The sequence below is a fragment of the Lithobates pipiens genome, unplaced genomic scaffold (assembly GCF_037356315.1).
Source record: "Lithobates pipiens isolate NorthernLeopardFrog02 unplaced genomic scaffold, aLitPip1_a1.2 Scaffold_22, whole genome shotgun sequence".
NCBI lineage: Eukaryota > Metazoa > Chordata > Amphibia > Anura > Ranidae > Lithobates > Lithobates pipiens.
Genome location: NW_027507784.1, coordinates 263,416,605 through 263,433,426, shown reverse-complemented (window position 1 = coordinate 263,433,426; position 16,822 = coordinate 263,416,605). Strand labels below are relative to the sequence as shown.

General features: G+C 39.1%; 1 protein-coding gene across 1 annotated transcript; it reads left to right on the top strand.

The window, feature by feature from the left end:
* The first annotated feature begins 1,132 nt into the window (after positions 1-1,132).
* LOC143925504 (oncomodulin-like) lies at positions 1,133-16,455 on the top strand. The gene is made up of 4 exons (XM_077450005.1): positions 1,133-1,187; positions 6,076-6,208; positions 11,154-11,263; positions 16,270-16,455. The coding sequence occupies exons 1-4, from the start codon at positions 1,133-1,135 to the stop codon at positions 16,305-16,307; spliced, it is 336 nt and encodes a 111-aa protein (XP_077306131.1). The 3' UTR covers positions 16,308-16,455.
* The last annotated feature ends 367 nt before the right edge of the window (positions 16,456-16,822 follow it).

The window sequence follows — 16,822 nt, the reverse complement described above, 5'->3', positions numbered from 1 at the left end:
CACCACTCCAGTGTGAAAGCCCTCCGGCTTTCACACTGGAGTGAAAGGGGCCGTTTTTTGCAGGCGAAAACCGCCCCAGTGTGAAAGGGGCCTAATAGTCAGTTGGAGTGCCATTCAAAATGAATGTAGTTTGTGCATTAATGTGTGTCACAGTAACATGCAGTAAAATGCATGTTTTACCATACTTTACTGTAATGCAACAGAACGAATGGACAAAGAGACATTTTGTGGTGCTTAACCATGTTCTACATATAAATAGATTTAAAAGAGAAGTAAGGGGTAAGGGTTTGTTTTTTCCCCTTTTATACTTACCTAGGTGGATGTAGATGGGACCAATGCTACATCTGTCCCCCATCATCTCTACACTGAGACCCGAACCATCGAAAATCGCAGATGACCTGGTCAATCAGCAGCTCTCCTGCTCTGCCCCCCCCCCCCCCTCTCGTGCTCACTGGAGCGCTGAGCTGTGGAGGGGCGGCGATCGGTCGTATCAGACTTTATTTTCAGGATGACGCAGTGCCTGGACTGATCTGCGTGACGTCAGCAGAGAGCAGACTTCAGATCGCTCTCTGCTGAAAACGGGTCAAAGGAGTGCAAAATGAATTGCACTCCTGTGACCCCCCTAGGAGAAGCCCAGCCTAAAAAGCTCAGGCTGGACTTGTCCTTTTAAGGATTGATTACACCAAGTGTGTTGGGACTACATTGGGCATCTATTCCAGCGCAGTCCTTTCTCAAGACAAGGCAAAACACATTGTCTTCTTTGAGCCCAGCACTTCAGTTATCCCGCTGCATTGTACTGCACACCAGATGCTCCATTCTAGCAGATGGTGTGAACAAGCTCTTAGTAATTTATAACCTACTCTGTCTAAATAATTGGATTCAATTGTAATGTTAATATCTAGGGTAACTTCATTTTTTTGTCATATCATTTGGTCAAATTTTCCTACAATTAAAAAAATGTAAATAATATATACAGTACAGAAAATAAAATAAAGACATTTAGATATATCACTTATAAAAAAAATGTACAGTAAGCCTAGAAATACAGTTTAGCTATGTATGCAAATAATGACAATATAACATAAATAGATTGATTGAAAATAACTGTCATTTTTCAGTTAACAGATACAGGATGAACAGTATACTAAGTGAAGAAAATATTAATGCTGCTTTGGCAGAATGCAAAGGTAAGGTGAAGCTCACCAAATCACCTTGAGTGCCTGCATTTATCATATTGCATGCACACTAACAAGGGCATATCCTTTCTTAACAGTTCATGTACTATAATTTTATGTACAAATAAATAAATTAATAAATAAATACATTTTTATATATATATATATATATATATATATATATATATATATATATATATATCCTGACAGAATTTATGATGTATTGGCCATTTTTCAGAGAATATGAAGAATAATAACACAAAAACATTTCTTTCACTCATGGTTATTGTTTGGCTGAAGCCATTTATTGTCAATCAACTGTGTTTACTCTTTTTAAATCATAATGACAACAGAAACTACTAAAAATGTTTCTGTTGTCATTGTGATCATTTATATTTTTTGAAAAGTGACCAAGAAATCATACATTCTGCCAGGGTATGTAAACATATGAGCACAACTGTATGTGTGTGTGAATATGTATATACAGTGCCTTGCGAAAGTATTCGGCCCCCTTGAACTTTTCAACCTTTTGCCACATTTCAGGCTTCAAACATAAAGATATAACATTTTAATTTTTTGTGAAGAATCACCAACAAGTGGGACACAATTGTGAAGTGGAACGAAATCTATTGGATTTTTGAAACTTTTTTAACTAATAAAAAAATGAAAAGTGGGGCGTGCAAAATTATTCGGCCCCCTTGCGTTAATACTTTGTAGTGCCACCTTTTGCCGCGATTACAGCTGCAAGTCGCTTGGGGTATGTCTCTATCAGTTTTGCACATCGAGATACTGAAATTCTTGCCCATTCTACCCTGCAAAACAGCTCAAGCTCAGTGAGGTTGGATGGAGAGCTTTTGTGAACAGCAGTTTTCAGCTCTTTCCACAGATTCTCGATTGGATTCAGGTCTGGACTTTGACTTGGCCATTCTAACACCTGGATACGTTTATTTGTGAACCATTCCTTTGTAGATTTTGCTGTATGTTTGGGATCATTGTCTTGTTGGAAGATAAATCTCTGTCCCAGTTTGAGGTCTTTTGCAGACTCCAACGGGTTTTCATCCAGAATGGTCCTGTATTTGGCTGCATCCATCTTCCCCTCAATTTTAACCATCTTCCCTGTCCCTGCTGAAGAAAAGCAGGCCCAAACCATGATGCTGCCACCACCATGTTTGACAGTGGGGATGGTGTGTTGAGGGTGATGAGCTGTGTTGCTTTTACGCCAAACATCGTTTTGCATTGTGGGCAAAAAGTTCGATTTTGGTTTCATCTGACCAGAGCACCTTCTTCCACATGTTTGGTGTGTCTCCCAGGTGGCTTGTGGCAAACTTTAGACGAGACTTTTTATGGATATCTTTGAGAAATGGCTTTCTTCTTGCCACTCTTCCATAAAGGCCAGATTTGTGCAGTGTATGACTGATTGTTGTCCTATGGACAGACTCTCCCACCTCAGCTGTAGTTCTCTGCAGTTCATCCAGAGTGATCATGGGCCTCTTGGCTGCATCTCTGATCAGTCTTCTCCTTGTCTGAGCTGAAAGTTTAGAGGGACGGCCAGGTCTTGGTAGATTTGCAGTGGTCTGATACTCCTTCCATTTCAAAATGATCGCTTGCACAGTGCTCCTTGGAATGTTTAAAGCTTGGGAAATCTTTTTGTATTCAAATCCGGCTTTAAACTTCTCCACAACAGTATTACGGACCTGCCTGGTGTGTTCCTTGGTCTTCATGATGCTCTCTGCGCTTTCAACAGAACCCTGAGACTATCACAGGGCAGGTGCATTTATACAGAGACTTGATTACACACAGGTGGATTCTATTTATCACCATCAGTCATTTAGGACAACATTGGATCATTCAGAGATCCTCGCTGAACTTCTGGAGTGAGTTTGCTGCACTGAAAGTAAAGGGGCCGAATAATTTTGCACGCACCACTTTTCAGTTTTTTATTTGCTAAAAAAGTTTAAATTATCCAATAGATTTTGTTCCACTTCACAATTGTGTCCCACTTGTTGGTGATTCTTCATAAAAAATTTAAATTTTATATCTTTATGTTTGAAGCCTGAAATGTGGCAAAAGGTTGAAAAGTTCAAGGGGGCTGAATACTTTCGCAAGGCACTTTATACCGTATTTAAAATCAGGGGAAAATCGTGGGTGTGTGTTATACGCCGATCCCCCACTGACATTGAGCCTTGGGCAGCTTTCAGCCGCCTTTGGCCCTTCTCGGTGGCCGAAAGCTGCCGAGAACGGCCGAAAGCCGCTGAGAATGGCCGAAGCCACCGAGAACTACTGAGCACCACCGAGATACATAGGACATCCGGTGTTCTGGTATATAGTGTCCTGGCATCGGATACTGTCCGCCCCGCACTGCACATGTGCAGCGATTGCGCAGTACAGAGCAGAAGAAGCTTTGGAAAATTTCTGAAGATGAACGGCTCCTGCGCCGTGAGTCGAGGTGGTAGACCCACCTTCCAAGCGGACATAGGGCTGCCGATATTAGAGGGCCCCTCGCGGGCTTGCTTCGCTCACCACGCTTCGGGCTCGGCCTCGCTGCGCTCGGCTCTTTTATATTCCAGCTCTATGTCCACTTGGATGGTGGGGCTAGAACCTGGACTCACGGCGCAGGCGCCGTTCATCTTCGGCTATTTTCGGAATCTGTGTGTGCTGTGTACTGCGCATGCACAGTACACAGTGGACACTATCCGATGGGGGACACTATATGATAGGACACTGGCTCTGTATCTCGGGGGCACCATTTATAAAAGGCAAAGCTAAGAATTGAACTGACAAGGCTGCAAATGATGGACAAAGCTTCATATGACACTGACAAAGGTGCAATGAGTGACAAGGCTGCAAATGATGGACAAGGCTGCAGATGACACTGATAAGGCTGCATTGATGGGCATTTAAATGTAAGTTTTTTTCCCTTAAACTTCCCTCCTAAAAGTTTTTTTCCATAAAATTAACTCCTAAACTTGGGGTGCATGTTATACACTGGCGCACGTTATACGCCGATAAATACGGTATATATATATATATATATATATATATATATATTAGGCAAATGTGAAAAAATTATAAAATTGAGAATGTGTTTGTAAAAAGAAGTGTTAATAGTTTATATCAATTAACACAATGAAAAGTAAATGAACAGAATATACATCCAAATCAATATTTGGTGCATCCACCCTTTGTCTTCAAAACACCATCAATTCTTCTAGGTACACTTGCACATAGTTTTTGAAGAAATTTGGCAGGTAGGTTGTTCTTGGAGAACTAACCACAGATCTTCCATGGATGTAGACTGCCTCAAATCCTTCTGTCTCTTCATGTAATCCCAGACAGACTCAATGTTGTGATCAGGACTCAATGGGGGCCAAACCATCACTTCCAGGACCCCTTTTTCTTTTTCACACTGAACAATTTTTTTTTGTGACTTTGGCTGTATGTTTTGGGGCTGTTTTCTTGCGGCAGAATAAACGTGGGGCCACTCACATGTGTTCCTGATGGAATGGCATGATGGATAACTATCTGCTTATATTTCTCAGCATTAAGTACACCATTGATTCTGACCAAATCTCCAACACCCTTGCAGAACTGAAACCTCAAACTTGCAAGGAACCTCCACCATGCTTCAGGATTGCCTGCAGGCACTCATTATTGTACTATTCTCTAGCCCTTCAATGAACAAACTGCCTCTTGCTACAGTCAATTATTTCAAATTTTGACTCACCAGTCCAGAGCACCTGCTGCCATTTTTCTGCACCCCATTTCTTATGTTTTCGGGCATAGTTGAGTCGCTAAGCCTTGTTTCCACATCCTATGCATGAAAATCTAGGAACTGGGGTGCAGAAAAATGGCAGCAGGTGCTCTGGACTGATGAGACAAAATGTTCTGGTGTGTTCAGGGACTTCACAACCTTCTCCTTAGGATCTCAGTTCTTGCAAGAAAATGCTCCAGGGCTGTTCTGCAGTTCATTCTTGTGGGGTGCTCAGCTTTACAAGGATCCCAACAGAAAGCCAAGTGATGTAATGCTTGCCTATGCAAGCTTACAAAAAAAAAGGTGGAAGGCATCTATCTTTTATTTTTTCTCCTAATGATTGGGGGAGTTGGGGGAGCTAGGCTTGGAGAGGACCTTGCATTGAAGATTTAACACCATTTGAAATGGCTCCTGTCAGGTACAAGGAATATTTTATATAGCAAGGTTAGTTAAAGTATAATTATTTAAAGCACTGCACTGCTGAAATGTCACCCAACAAACTAACTTAGGAGTCTATTTATAAAAATAAAATAAAAAATTCAGCGTGATTGCGTCAAACATTTTGTTTTAGTCTTAGTCTCTTGATTAAAATGGCATTTTAATTTTAGTCCCATTTTAGTCTTCTGCAATTGTTTTAGTTTTCGTTGTATTTAGTTGACTAAATCTCCAGTACATTTTAGTTGACTAAAATCTCCAGTACATTTTAGTCAACTAAAACTAGTTTTAGTAGTCTAAAATCGAATGAGTGTAGTTAAGTTGTAATACATTATTTATGAATTTCTCTACAATTTCCAAACTCATTATATACGGCTGGAGTGAAAAAAAATCAAATCTGTTATTATTTATGCTATTAAGATTTGAACATGCACTACAGACCAGTGTTAATTTTGACTTCAAATTTCAATTTAGTTTTCGTCATACTCTTTTGACTAAAATGCCATTTTAGTTTTAGTCGTATTTTAGTCTTTAAAACTAAAAAGCAATTTTAGTTTTAGTAATTTTTTAGTCGACTAAAATAGTATTAATTTAGTCGACAAAATTCACACTGGCCACAACACAGCATTTTCCTGAAATACCTCAGTCAGGAAAAATACAGCATGAACATAAACAATATAACAAAATCATTATTGATTTTTACTTTTGCTTCAGAACCTGGCAGCTTTGATGTGGAGAAATTCTTCAATACATCTGAGATAACTAAATTGAAATCATTTGAACTACTTAGCATCTTTGAGAAGCTTGACGAGAATGGTGATAAGGGTCTGGATAAAGATGATGTTGAGTAAGTTATAAACTTGATAAATGTTTGTTAACCTTTAGTGAAAACTCAAAATATTTTGTAAGTGATGTACATAATGTGCATTTAATCTTTTCAAATGTTTGTATTGAGATTTTTAGCAGAGTTAGTTACAACAAGGTTTACAAAACAAAAAAAAATAATATATAGTAATAAAAGTAACATAACACAGTATAATGTAGTGACAGGGTTTTCTCAGCACAATATAGCATATAAACAAATAATCCACAATAAAGAATAAAGTAGTATTCCCAAGTATCTAATATTCATAGTCATAAAGGGACTCGAACAAGAGTAAGTCTCTTAGAATTTGTATAATAAAGTCCGTAATATAATTATTGTAAGATTTATAAATAGCGATATGGATAATGGCCACTTCTGGACCCCAAGACACCCCTCACAGGGATCTATCTGTGTCTTGGAGTACCTAGGCCAACATCCTAAAGGAAATTCAAACACAGTAGTTATCTTTTATGAAGGAAAATAAAGATCTATTCTTACTCCACAGCTCAATTCAGATAAACAAACATGTGATATATTTGTCACTTTGTTATGAAATAATTTTTAAAGCCATCCAAAAAAAAATATTAAAACGCACAGGAGTTCTTTCTTCTATATGATTAAAGAATCAGCATTATCTAAATTGTGGAAATATAATTTTTGTACCATGTACTCCAAGGTTCCCATAGTTGTTGTTCCTTAATATATAGGGATTTGTCATTAGGAAATAATAATTCGTAGGAGTGGTGGAGTTGGGTTAATTCTATAACTTCTGTCATAGTAGGAAGAGAGTCAGTTTTCCATTTTCTAGTTATGGATAGTCTCGCAGCTAAAAGTATATGTGTTACTACTTTACGATATTGTTTGGGAATCGTATGTAAATTCATATTCAGAATGGCTAGTTCTGGTGAAAGTTGAAGGACAATACCTGTTACGGAAGTGAGTAAATGGGAGATTGCCTGCCAGTAGTTATGTAAGCTTGGGCAGTCCCACATAATATGAAATAGGGTCCCCAATTGGGTACAATTTCTCCAGCAATTAGGTGACGAGTTCCCCTTGAATTTTGCTAGGATATGAATGTGCATTTAATCTTAATTGGTCATAATCTATTAATTACACCAGCTAAAAAAAATTCATTTAAAAACCTAATAGCAGTAAAACATGATAATAATGGTAGGGTTTGATAGTGACAGGCCTGTAGAAGTATCATTTATACCGGTGTGGTTTCTAAACATGATTTGTTATTGCTGTCTCCATAAGAGGGATTTATTACACCGTGTGAGAACAGTTGTCGCCCAAACAGGAGGTGTAAAGCCTAGTACACACCACTAGTTTTTTTTTTTTTTTTTTTGGTTCAACCCAGCAGGTAGAACAATAAAAGAACTGACAGCTGAGGTCGGAGCTACTGTACTAACAATCCAATATTAGTACAGCAATCTCCCCTGCCGTTCTATTGGTTTCTGCCAGAACATTCCAGTCAGCGCTTTCAGCCATCAGTTATGAGCCTTCCACAGAAGCTGGCCTGGCTGCCATATTCATAGGCCGAAGATTGGCCGGTTTCTATTGAACCTGCCAACATTCAGCTTGTGTGTACTAGGCTTAAGGGGAAAATTCTCAATAGAAACATTTGTTCCTATAATGGCCATTGTCAGAGAGGTTTTTCCAGGAGCAAGCTACTGTAACTTTAGTAATGTAATGATATATGACAATAAATGACATAAAAAAATCACCATACTGTCAGAAACCATGAATCAGGCTGAGACAGAAGAACAATTAAATTACACTTGTTTATTAATAAAAAGGTAAATAGAAAAAGCATAGTCAAGCATAGCCAGAGTCCAGTAACCAGATTGGGTAGTCAGCCAGGCCAGAAGTCAGGGATCCAAGGAGAGCACAGCAAGCAGGATAAGGAGCCAGACTTTAAACAAACCGCAGGAGATGGTTTCAGTGATGTGACCAGGGCAAAGGCAGAGGTGAAGTGAGCTGGAAGGCTTTAAGTAGGCAGGTCAGACGAGCATCATCAGGAACAGCTGGTAACTGTGGAGAGAGAAGAGAGCTGGCAATTAGCCGACAGCTGAGCTGCCAGCCCAGAGAAGGAAGGGCTAAGCCAGCCCTGACACATACTAAGTTTAAAATCATACTCATGAATGAACATGTGATTAAATAAATGTGTAATACGTGATAAATACGTGATAACAATAATAAATCCTAAAATAAAATAAATAAAGTAATTATATCAAAAGTCCAGTGAATGAACTGAAAATGGTGACTTAATCAAATTCTTCTGTGCAAACAGAAACACCAGTGCTTGTGAACCTCCACCACACAGCATATGCACTCCCCATGACTAAGTCACTCTTTGACGAAATGGATGTTGGGAGGGTGGCGTGCTGACGTCATCGCGGTCTAGGACAGCGATGACATCATGAGTATGATTTTATATCTATTATGGTGATTTTTTTGTGTCATTTATTGTCATATATTATTACATTATTTTAGCTTAACTTTATGCGCAGCCTTATTCTATGTTTTGATTATGGTGTTTGTAGATATCTTACAAATTTGAGCTGCAGCTATATTTTTAGTGATTTATTTATTTAGTTTTTAGTGTGGTATCTAACCGCCCTTTTAAACTTTTAAACTTTTTTGTTTGTTATAATAAGTATATTGTCATTCAAGAGGCACACTTGTGGAGCATGGGAAAATTAACTGGGCTTGAGGAACTGATTAAGGAAAATACTCCAATTCAGAAAATTCACAACATGACATATACTTCTATTCTGCCAAAAAAACAAGTCTACCAATGCTACAGGCCCTCTGTGAAGAATTGATTTGAGGGAGCTGTCCTATAGCATAACTAAGGGGGGATGGTCTAATTTTTCTTAGGATATTGTTTATAGGGATGGGCCGAACATCCCCCCACCCCCCCCCCCCCGGTTCGGTTCACACCAGAACATACCGAACAGGAAAAAAAACCACAGAACACACAAACACAGTTAAAGTCTATGGGACACAAATGTGAATCAAAAGTGCTCATTTTAAAGGCTAATATGCAAGTTATTGTCACAAAAAGTATTTAGGGACCCGGGTCCTGCCCCAGGGGACATAAATCAATGCAAAAAAAGTTTTAAAAACAGACGTTTTTTCAGGAGCAGTGATTTTAATAATGCTTAAAGTGAAACAATAAAAGTTAAATATTCCTTTAAATTTCATACCTGAGGGGTGTCTATAGTATGTCTGTAAATTGGCATATTTTTCCCATGCTTAGAACAGTCCCTGCACAAAATAACACTTCTAAAGAAAAAAAAGTAATTTTTTTACCAATGTCTATGGGAGAAATCAAAAGTGCTTATTTTAAAGGCTTCCGATAAGCCCCCCACCCGCAGACCCCCACAACCACCGGGCAAGGGTTGTGGGGATGAGGCCCTTGTACCCATCAACATAAGGACAAGGTGCTTTGGGGGGCTACCCCAAAGCACCCTCCCCATGTTGAGGGCATGTGGCCTGGTACGCTCTCTCACCCCCTCTTTTCCTGCGGCCTGCCAGGTTGCATGCTCAGATAAGGGTCTGGTATGGATTTTTGGGGGAATCCCCACGCCATTTGTATAAAAAAAATTGGCACAGGGTTCCCCTTAATATCCATACCAGACCTAAAGGGCCTGGTATGTAATTTGGGGGGACCCCCGCGCAATTATTTTACATTTTGGTTTGGGGTTCCCCTTAATATTCATATCAGACCCACAGGGCCTGGTAAAGGACTGTAGAGAATCCCATGCAATTTTTCAATGACTTTTATCTGTATTGCTAGGACCAACAATTCATTATAGCCACTATTTTTTTTTGCATTGACACATGTCCCCTGGGGCAGGACCCAGGTCCCCAAACACTTTTTATGACGATACCATGCATACAAGCCTTTAAAATTAGCGCTTTTGATTTCTTGGATAGACAATTCATTATAGCCGCGAGTAGTTTTAAATTACTTTTTTTCCTTTAGAAATGTCATTTTGTGCAGGGACTGTTCTAAACACGGGAAACATGCACCACTTTACAGGCATACTATAAACACCCCCAGGTATGAAATTTAAAGGAATATTTCACTTTTATTGTTTCACTTTAAGCATTTTTAAAATCACCGCTCCTGAAAAAATTTCAGTTTTAAATAAATAAATAAATAAATACATGTCCCCTGGGGCAGGACCCGGGTCCCCAAACACTTTTTATGACAATAACTTGCATATAAGCCTTTAAAATGAACACTTTTGATTTTTCATGTTAATGTCCCATAGACTTTAACGGTGTCCTGAATTTTCCTCGAACATCACATATCGGTGTTCGCAGAACATCCGAACAACCAAAGTTCAGCCCGAACTTATGCTTGGGCCGAACGGTTCGCCCATTCCTAATTGTTAACAAGATTTTCAAAGGCCATAGTTTCTGTAATGACATCCATTTGCTGTAATTTTAAAAGAATTGTGATCATATTCTATAGAATCAATCCTTAAGAAAACATAAAATATCCAATTGAACAGCCCAACCAAGCGCTGTAGGGGAAATCCAGGACTGTACCGGATTGGTACAGTGGGGTTTACTGTAGCAGGTAGCTTCTCCCAGTAGAGTACCATAAATGTGAGAGAATGTGACTGGATCTGAGAAACAGTGAGTTTCTCCACTAATGGAGGTTCCACTTGAGCAAAAGTTCCACTTTAATAAACCAGGGCAAAAGCAATGGTGATGTACAAATTTAAATAACCTATACTTATCAACACAACTTCACCTCTGCTTCACAAAATGCCTACATGTGAACTTTTTACTGGTGATTTTTCTCCTGACTAAAATAGGTGTACTTTTTTTTTATCATACTGATAACAATAAGACTTACTATAGGTGTCCAATTAAATAAATAACTAAAATGTAACATTTTGCTTAGAAAATTTCTGCAGAAGTTTCAATCTGGTGCCAGACTGTTGACTAAGCAAGAGACGTGCAGCTTCTTGTCTAAAGGTGATCCAGATAAAGATGGCAAAATTGAGGTGAAAGGTGAGTGAAACAATGCTAATCAGTTTAAAAAGCTCAGTAGTCCCAGTAAGTCCAGGGGTCCTATATTACAGAACACATACAAATGAGATGACTGGTTCCGAAACTGAATTTTCTATGGCTGAGACTACATCCCTAACCAACACATCTTGAGAAAATTTGTGACTGTTCCTGCTGGAATGAACATTATTTTTCTTCCCTGGTAAGCCTGAGTAAGAGGTATCTGGCAGCACCACCTCCACCTGTCACTATGTTCCAGACCAGGCTAAGCATGCATGTTTATGCAACAATTAAAGTGGTTGTAAACCCTTACATAAAATGCCTTGAAAAAGTATTCATACCTCTTCAAATTTTCCACATTTTGTCATGCTACAACCAAAAAAGGGGATTTAATGTGATAGACCAACACGAAGTGGCACATAATTGTGAAGTGGAAGGAAAATGATAAATGGTTTTCAATTATTTTTACAAAAAAATCTTTGAACAGTGTGGCGTGCATTTGTATTCAGCCCCCTTTACTCTAATATCCCTAACTAAAATCTAGTGGAACCAACTGCCTCCAGAAGTCACCTAATTAGTAGTCCACCTATGTGTCATTTCTCGGTATATGTTAGTACCGTATTTATCGACATATAACACGCAGTTTTTCCCCCTTAAAATTGGGGGAAAGTCGTGGGTGCGTGTTATACGCCGATCCCCACTGTGTGTGAGCTGAAAATAGGTAGCGGCGCCGAAAAATACCGAGCGCTGCCAAAAAATACCAAGCGCCTCCGAAAAATACAGAGCTCCTCCAAAAAAGACCGAGCCGACTGCTCAGCTTCACTCACAGTCCCGCCTCCCTGGTGTTTCTGGGCGCTGAGTACACAGTACAGTCGGCTCGGTCTTTTTCGGCAGCACTCGCTCCAGAAACAGCAGGGAGGCGGGACTGTGAGCGAAGCCGAGCAGTCGGCTCGGTCTTTTTCAGCGGCGCTCTGTATTTTTCGGCGGCGCTCGCTCGGTCTGTCTCGGCGGAGGGAAATTTAAACGTGGGCAAGGCTGCAAATAGCGCTCTGCAAGCTGCAAATGGCGCTGGGCAAGCTGAAAATGACACTGGCAAGCTGCAAATGACACTGGGCAAGGCTGCAAACCGCGCTGGGCAAGCTGCAAATGACACTGATCATTCTGCAATGATGGACAAGGCTGCAGATGCACACTGATAAGGCTGCATTGATGGGCATTTAAATGTAAGGTTTTTTTCCCTTAAACTTCCCTCCTAAAACTTTTTTCCTTAACCGGGTTCCCGACCAGCGCACGCCGATGTAGGTCGGCAGAATGGCACGGGCAGGTATACCCGCGATCGTCTCATGGGATGGCTGAATGGAGGAAATGCCCCCCCACAGTTAGTAACACACCCCTAGGAACACTTAACCCCCTACACTGCCACCCACTGGTTAACCCCTTCACTGCCAGCGTCATTTACAGAGGAATCACTGTATTTATATAGCAGTGATTGCTGTATAAATGACAATGGTCCCAAAAATGTGTCAAAAATGTTCGATGTGTCCGCCATAATGTCGCAGTCACAATAAAAATCGCTGATCACCGCCATTACTAGTAAAAACAAAAATAATAAAAAATTATTAATAAAAATGCCATAAAACTATCCCTATTTTGTAAACCTTATGACTTTTGCGCAAACCAATCAATACATTTTTTTACCAAAAATATGTAGAAGAATACGTATCAGCCTAAACTGAGGGAAAAAATTTTTTTTTATATATATTTTTGGGGGATATTTATTATAACAAAAAGTAAAAAATAATTCGTTTTATTCAAAATTGTCGCTCTATTTTTGTTTATAGCGCAAAAAATAAAAATTGCAGGGGTGATCAAATACCACCAAAAGAAAGCTCTATTTATGGGAAAAAAAGGACGTAAATTTTGTTTGGGAGCCACGTCGCACGACCGCGCAATTGTCAGTTAAAGTGACGCAGTGCCCAATCGCAAAAAGTGGTCTGGTCTTTGACCAGCAAAATGGTCCAGTCTGTAAGTGGTTAAAATGCCCTCCTAAACTTGGGGTGCGTGTTATACGCCAGTGCATGTTATACGCCGATAAATACGGTATATATAGTATATCTCAGTATAAATACAGCTGTTCTGTGAAGCCCTCAGAACTTTAGTAAACAAACAGCATCACAAGGAACACACCAGACAGGTCAGGGATAAAGTTGTGGAGAAGTTTAAAGTAAGGTTAGGTTATAAAAAAATATCCCAAGCTTTGAACATCTCACAGAACACTGTGCAATCCATCATTCAAAAATGGAAATAATATGGCACAACTAAAAAACCTACCAAGACATGGCCGTCCACCTAAACTGCATGCCAAGAAGGAGAGCATTCATCAGAGAACAGCCATGAGGCCCATGGTAACTGCAGAGATCCACAGCTCAGGTGGGAGAATCTGTCCACAGGACAACTATTAGTCGTGCACTCCACAAATCTGGCCTTTATGGAAGCGTGGCAAGAAGAAAACCATTGTTTAAAAAATGCCATAAGAAGCTCCGCCCGCAGTTTGCGGGAAGCCATGAGGGGACACAGCAAACACGTGGAAGAAGGTGCTCTGGTCAGATGATACCAAAGTTTTACTTTTTGGCCTAAAAGCAACATGCTATTTGTGGCAAAAAACGAACACAGCACATCAGACTGAACACACCATCCCCACCGTAAAACATGGTGGAGCAGCATGGCGGTGGGGATGCTTTTCTTCACCAGGCACAGGGAAGCTGGTCAGAGTTGATTGGAAGATGGATGCATCCAAATACAGGGCAGTCTTAGATGAAAATCTGTTAGAATCTGCAAAAGACTTGAGACTGGGGCAGAGATTCACCTCCCAGCAGGACAAAGACCCTAAACATACAGCCAGTGCTACAATGGAATGGTTTATATCAAAGCATATTCATTGTTAGAATGTTAGAATGGCTCAGTCCAGACCCAAATCCAATGAGAATCTGTGGCAAGACTTGAAAATTGTTGTTCACAGATGCTCTCCATCTAATCTGACAGAGCTTGAGCTATTTTGCAAAGATGAATGGGCAAATATTTTACTCTCTAGATGTTCAAAGCTGGCAGAGACATCCCCAAAAAGACTTGCAGCTGTAATTGAAGTGAAAGGAGGATCTACAAAGTATTGACTGGCTGAATACAAATGCACACCACACTTTTCATATTTATAAAAAAAAAAAAAATGAAAACCATTTATAATTTTCCTTCCACTTCACAATTAGGTGCCACTTTGTGTTGGTCTATCACAAAAAATCTCAATAAAATACATTTACATTTTCGGTTGTAACATGACAAAATGGGGAAAATGTCAAGGCACTGTATACCCAGTGAAGTGACTGGCCACAGGTTATACACAGAGATTAAACAAATACTCCTGCTAGCTCCACGCTAAGCAGCGTGTAAAATGTGGATTTGGAAGTGACGTCACTGAGACAGAGCGGAAGTAGGAACCAAGGACTAACAGTCAAAGAGGCTATGTGCTCAGAGATCACAGTCCCTTCTACTGGGAAGTAGGTGCCCCACTCCCCCCCCCCCCCCTTATCAGAAAAATGTAGCAGCAGACAGGAATTAAGTAATGAATAAGCGCACCTGTGTGTGAAACGTGTCTACCATTTGAACTGTCTGTAACACTTGGGATGAATTTTGATGGATCTTTGAGTGCAGCTATTTCTTCAGTGTAGACAGAAATTACACTTAATGCTCCTAAATATACTTTGTCCATATTTCATGTCTGAGGTTTACAACCACTTTAAGTAACACCACAGACCACCAAATGCCCCCTAATAATAATGTAATTTATGCCTGGCCTAATATCCACAATGAATGAGCAATAAAATAATATAATTAAGATACATATTAGCAATACAGGTAGCAAAAGTAGCACCTGCTATGGGGTTCACAAGATTAGCTCAGACCCCAAATCAAGATTATGTGGTGCGTTGATTTTTTAAGTCAAGAAACAGGTGTCACATAGTGCTTGGCATGAGGGTTTCAGCACCAAACAAATGTAAGATCAAATATGTCAATACAGCCCTCAGCCCTCAGCCCTAACCCTAGACTTAAAGTGGATGTAAACCCACTCTCATCCTTTATAAACTATTGCAATATTGGTTATCTAGAAGGATATACATGCTTCCTGCATGTATACTTATCTAAAAATGTGTGAAAAACAGCGCTGTCTGATAATCCTAGTGATTAAATGTGATAGTGATAAAAATTAGAAAATATAAAAAAGAAAAAATCCTGCTGCAACTTAATGTGAGATACACACAATAAAATCCAGATCAATATACTAAAGCTGTGCTGAAAGAAAATTAAATATAAAGAATAATATACCCTTATATATGGGCTATACATTCAACTGCCAAAAATTGATCTCAACATGCAAAAAATTTAAATGACAATCCTAATCACATAAATATAATTGTGAATTAACACGCCGACAGTGAAAAAATGAATATTGTGATAAATAAATTAGAACCAAATAAATAAATAAAAAATTGAAAATAGTCCATAAAAAGTGAAGGGGTGAATCTTCAGTCCTCAATAGTGACACCGCACACAACACCCTCAAAGAATTGACAGGGTGCACCAAGGTAAAGTCCTCCACTAATGAAATCACTGCTGCTTACCAGCTATCTAGATCTCTTTTTAAGGAGATCTGACATGCACATGGTTTATCCCCCAACATGGATTTCTGTATACGGTTATACACAGTGTGTCCCGATGTTCTACTTGGACCAGCATAAAACACTCCCGTTCTAACTTCTCCTCACAGCCATATTGATAGGTATTCTCCTCCTCTCTAAATGAGTTAACTGACCACCAGTGTGAAAGAGGCCTAATACCATATTAACCATGGAAAAATGCATGATTCATTCTGGCCAACCTCACAACAAACTGTATTTTTATTTATTTTTTTAAGATGGTCATCACTTACTAATGAATTATTTTTTAATATTTTGCAGAATTCCAGGACATGGTTTCAAAATTTGCAAGCAAGTGAAACATTTATCAATGAGTTGAAGAGGATGAAAAGATGACTAATGGATGAGCAGAAGAAAAATAAAGGAACACTGTAGTAGAATTTTGTTTGATTTTCAGAGTTCACACACTTTTTTGGATGTGTAAAAATTAACAAAATACATGACTGCGATATTAAAAACAAAATGTGTCTTTCTTGTTAAAAAAAAAAACTGTGTCAGTTGCTTGTCTGCATGGTGGATGACAAACAGAGTTGGGTTTTTTGTAAGAGTGAAATGTTGATTGACCACTTCAAGACCAGCATGCTACATCCCCTTCTTGTCCAGGCCATTTTTTTCCAATTTTCAGAGTTGTGATAGCTTGACTGATCATCACTTTGTCATGCAATTCTTTACCCAAAATAATTTTATATATATTTTTTTGGGTTATATTTAAAAATCACTAGGTTTTTATTTGTATTATATAAAGAAAAAAAGACCTATAATTTTGAAAAAGGTGTCACTTACATTTTTTATATCTATATATAGATAAATAGAT

Coding starts and splice junctions, on each gene's coding strand:
- LOC143925504 (XM_077450005.1), top strand. CDS start 1,133: ATGAACAGTATACTAAGTGAAGAAAATATTAATGCTGCTTTGGCAGAA. Junction 1,188..6,075: donor TGCTTTGGCAGAATGCAAAG/GTAAGGTGAAGC, acceptor CTTTTGCTTCAG/AACCTGGCAGCTTTGATGTG. Junction 6,209..11,153: donor CTGGATAAAGATGATGTTGA/GTAAGTTATAAA, acceptor CATTTTGCTTAG/AAAATTTCTGCAGAAGTTTC.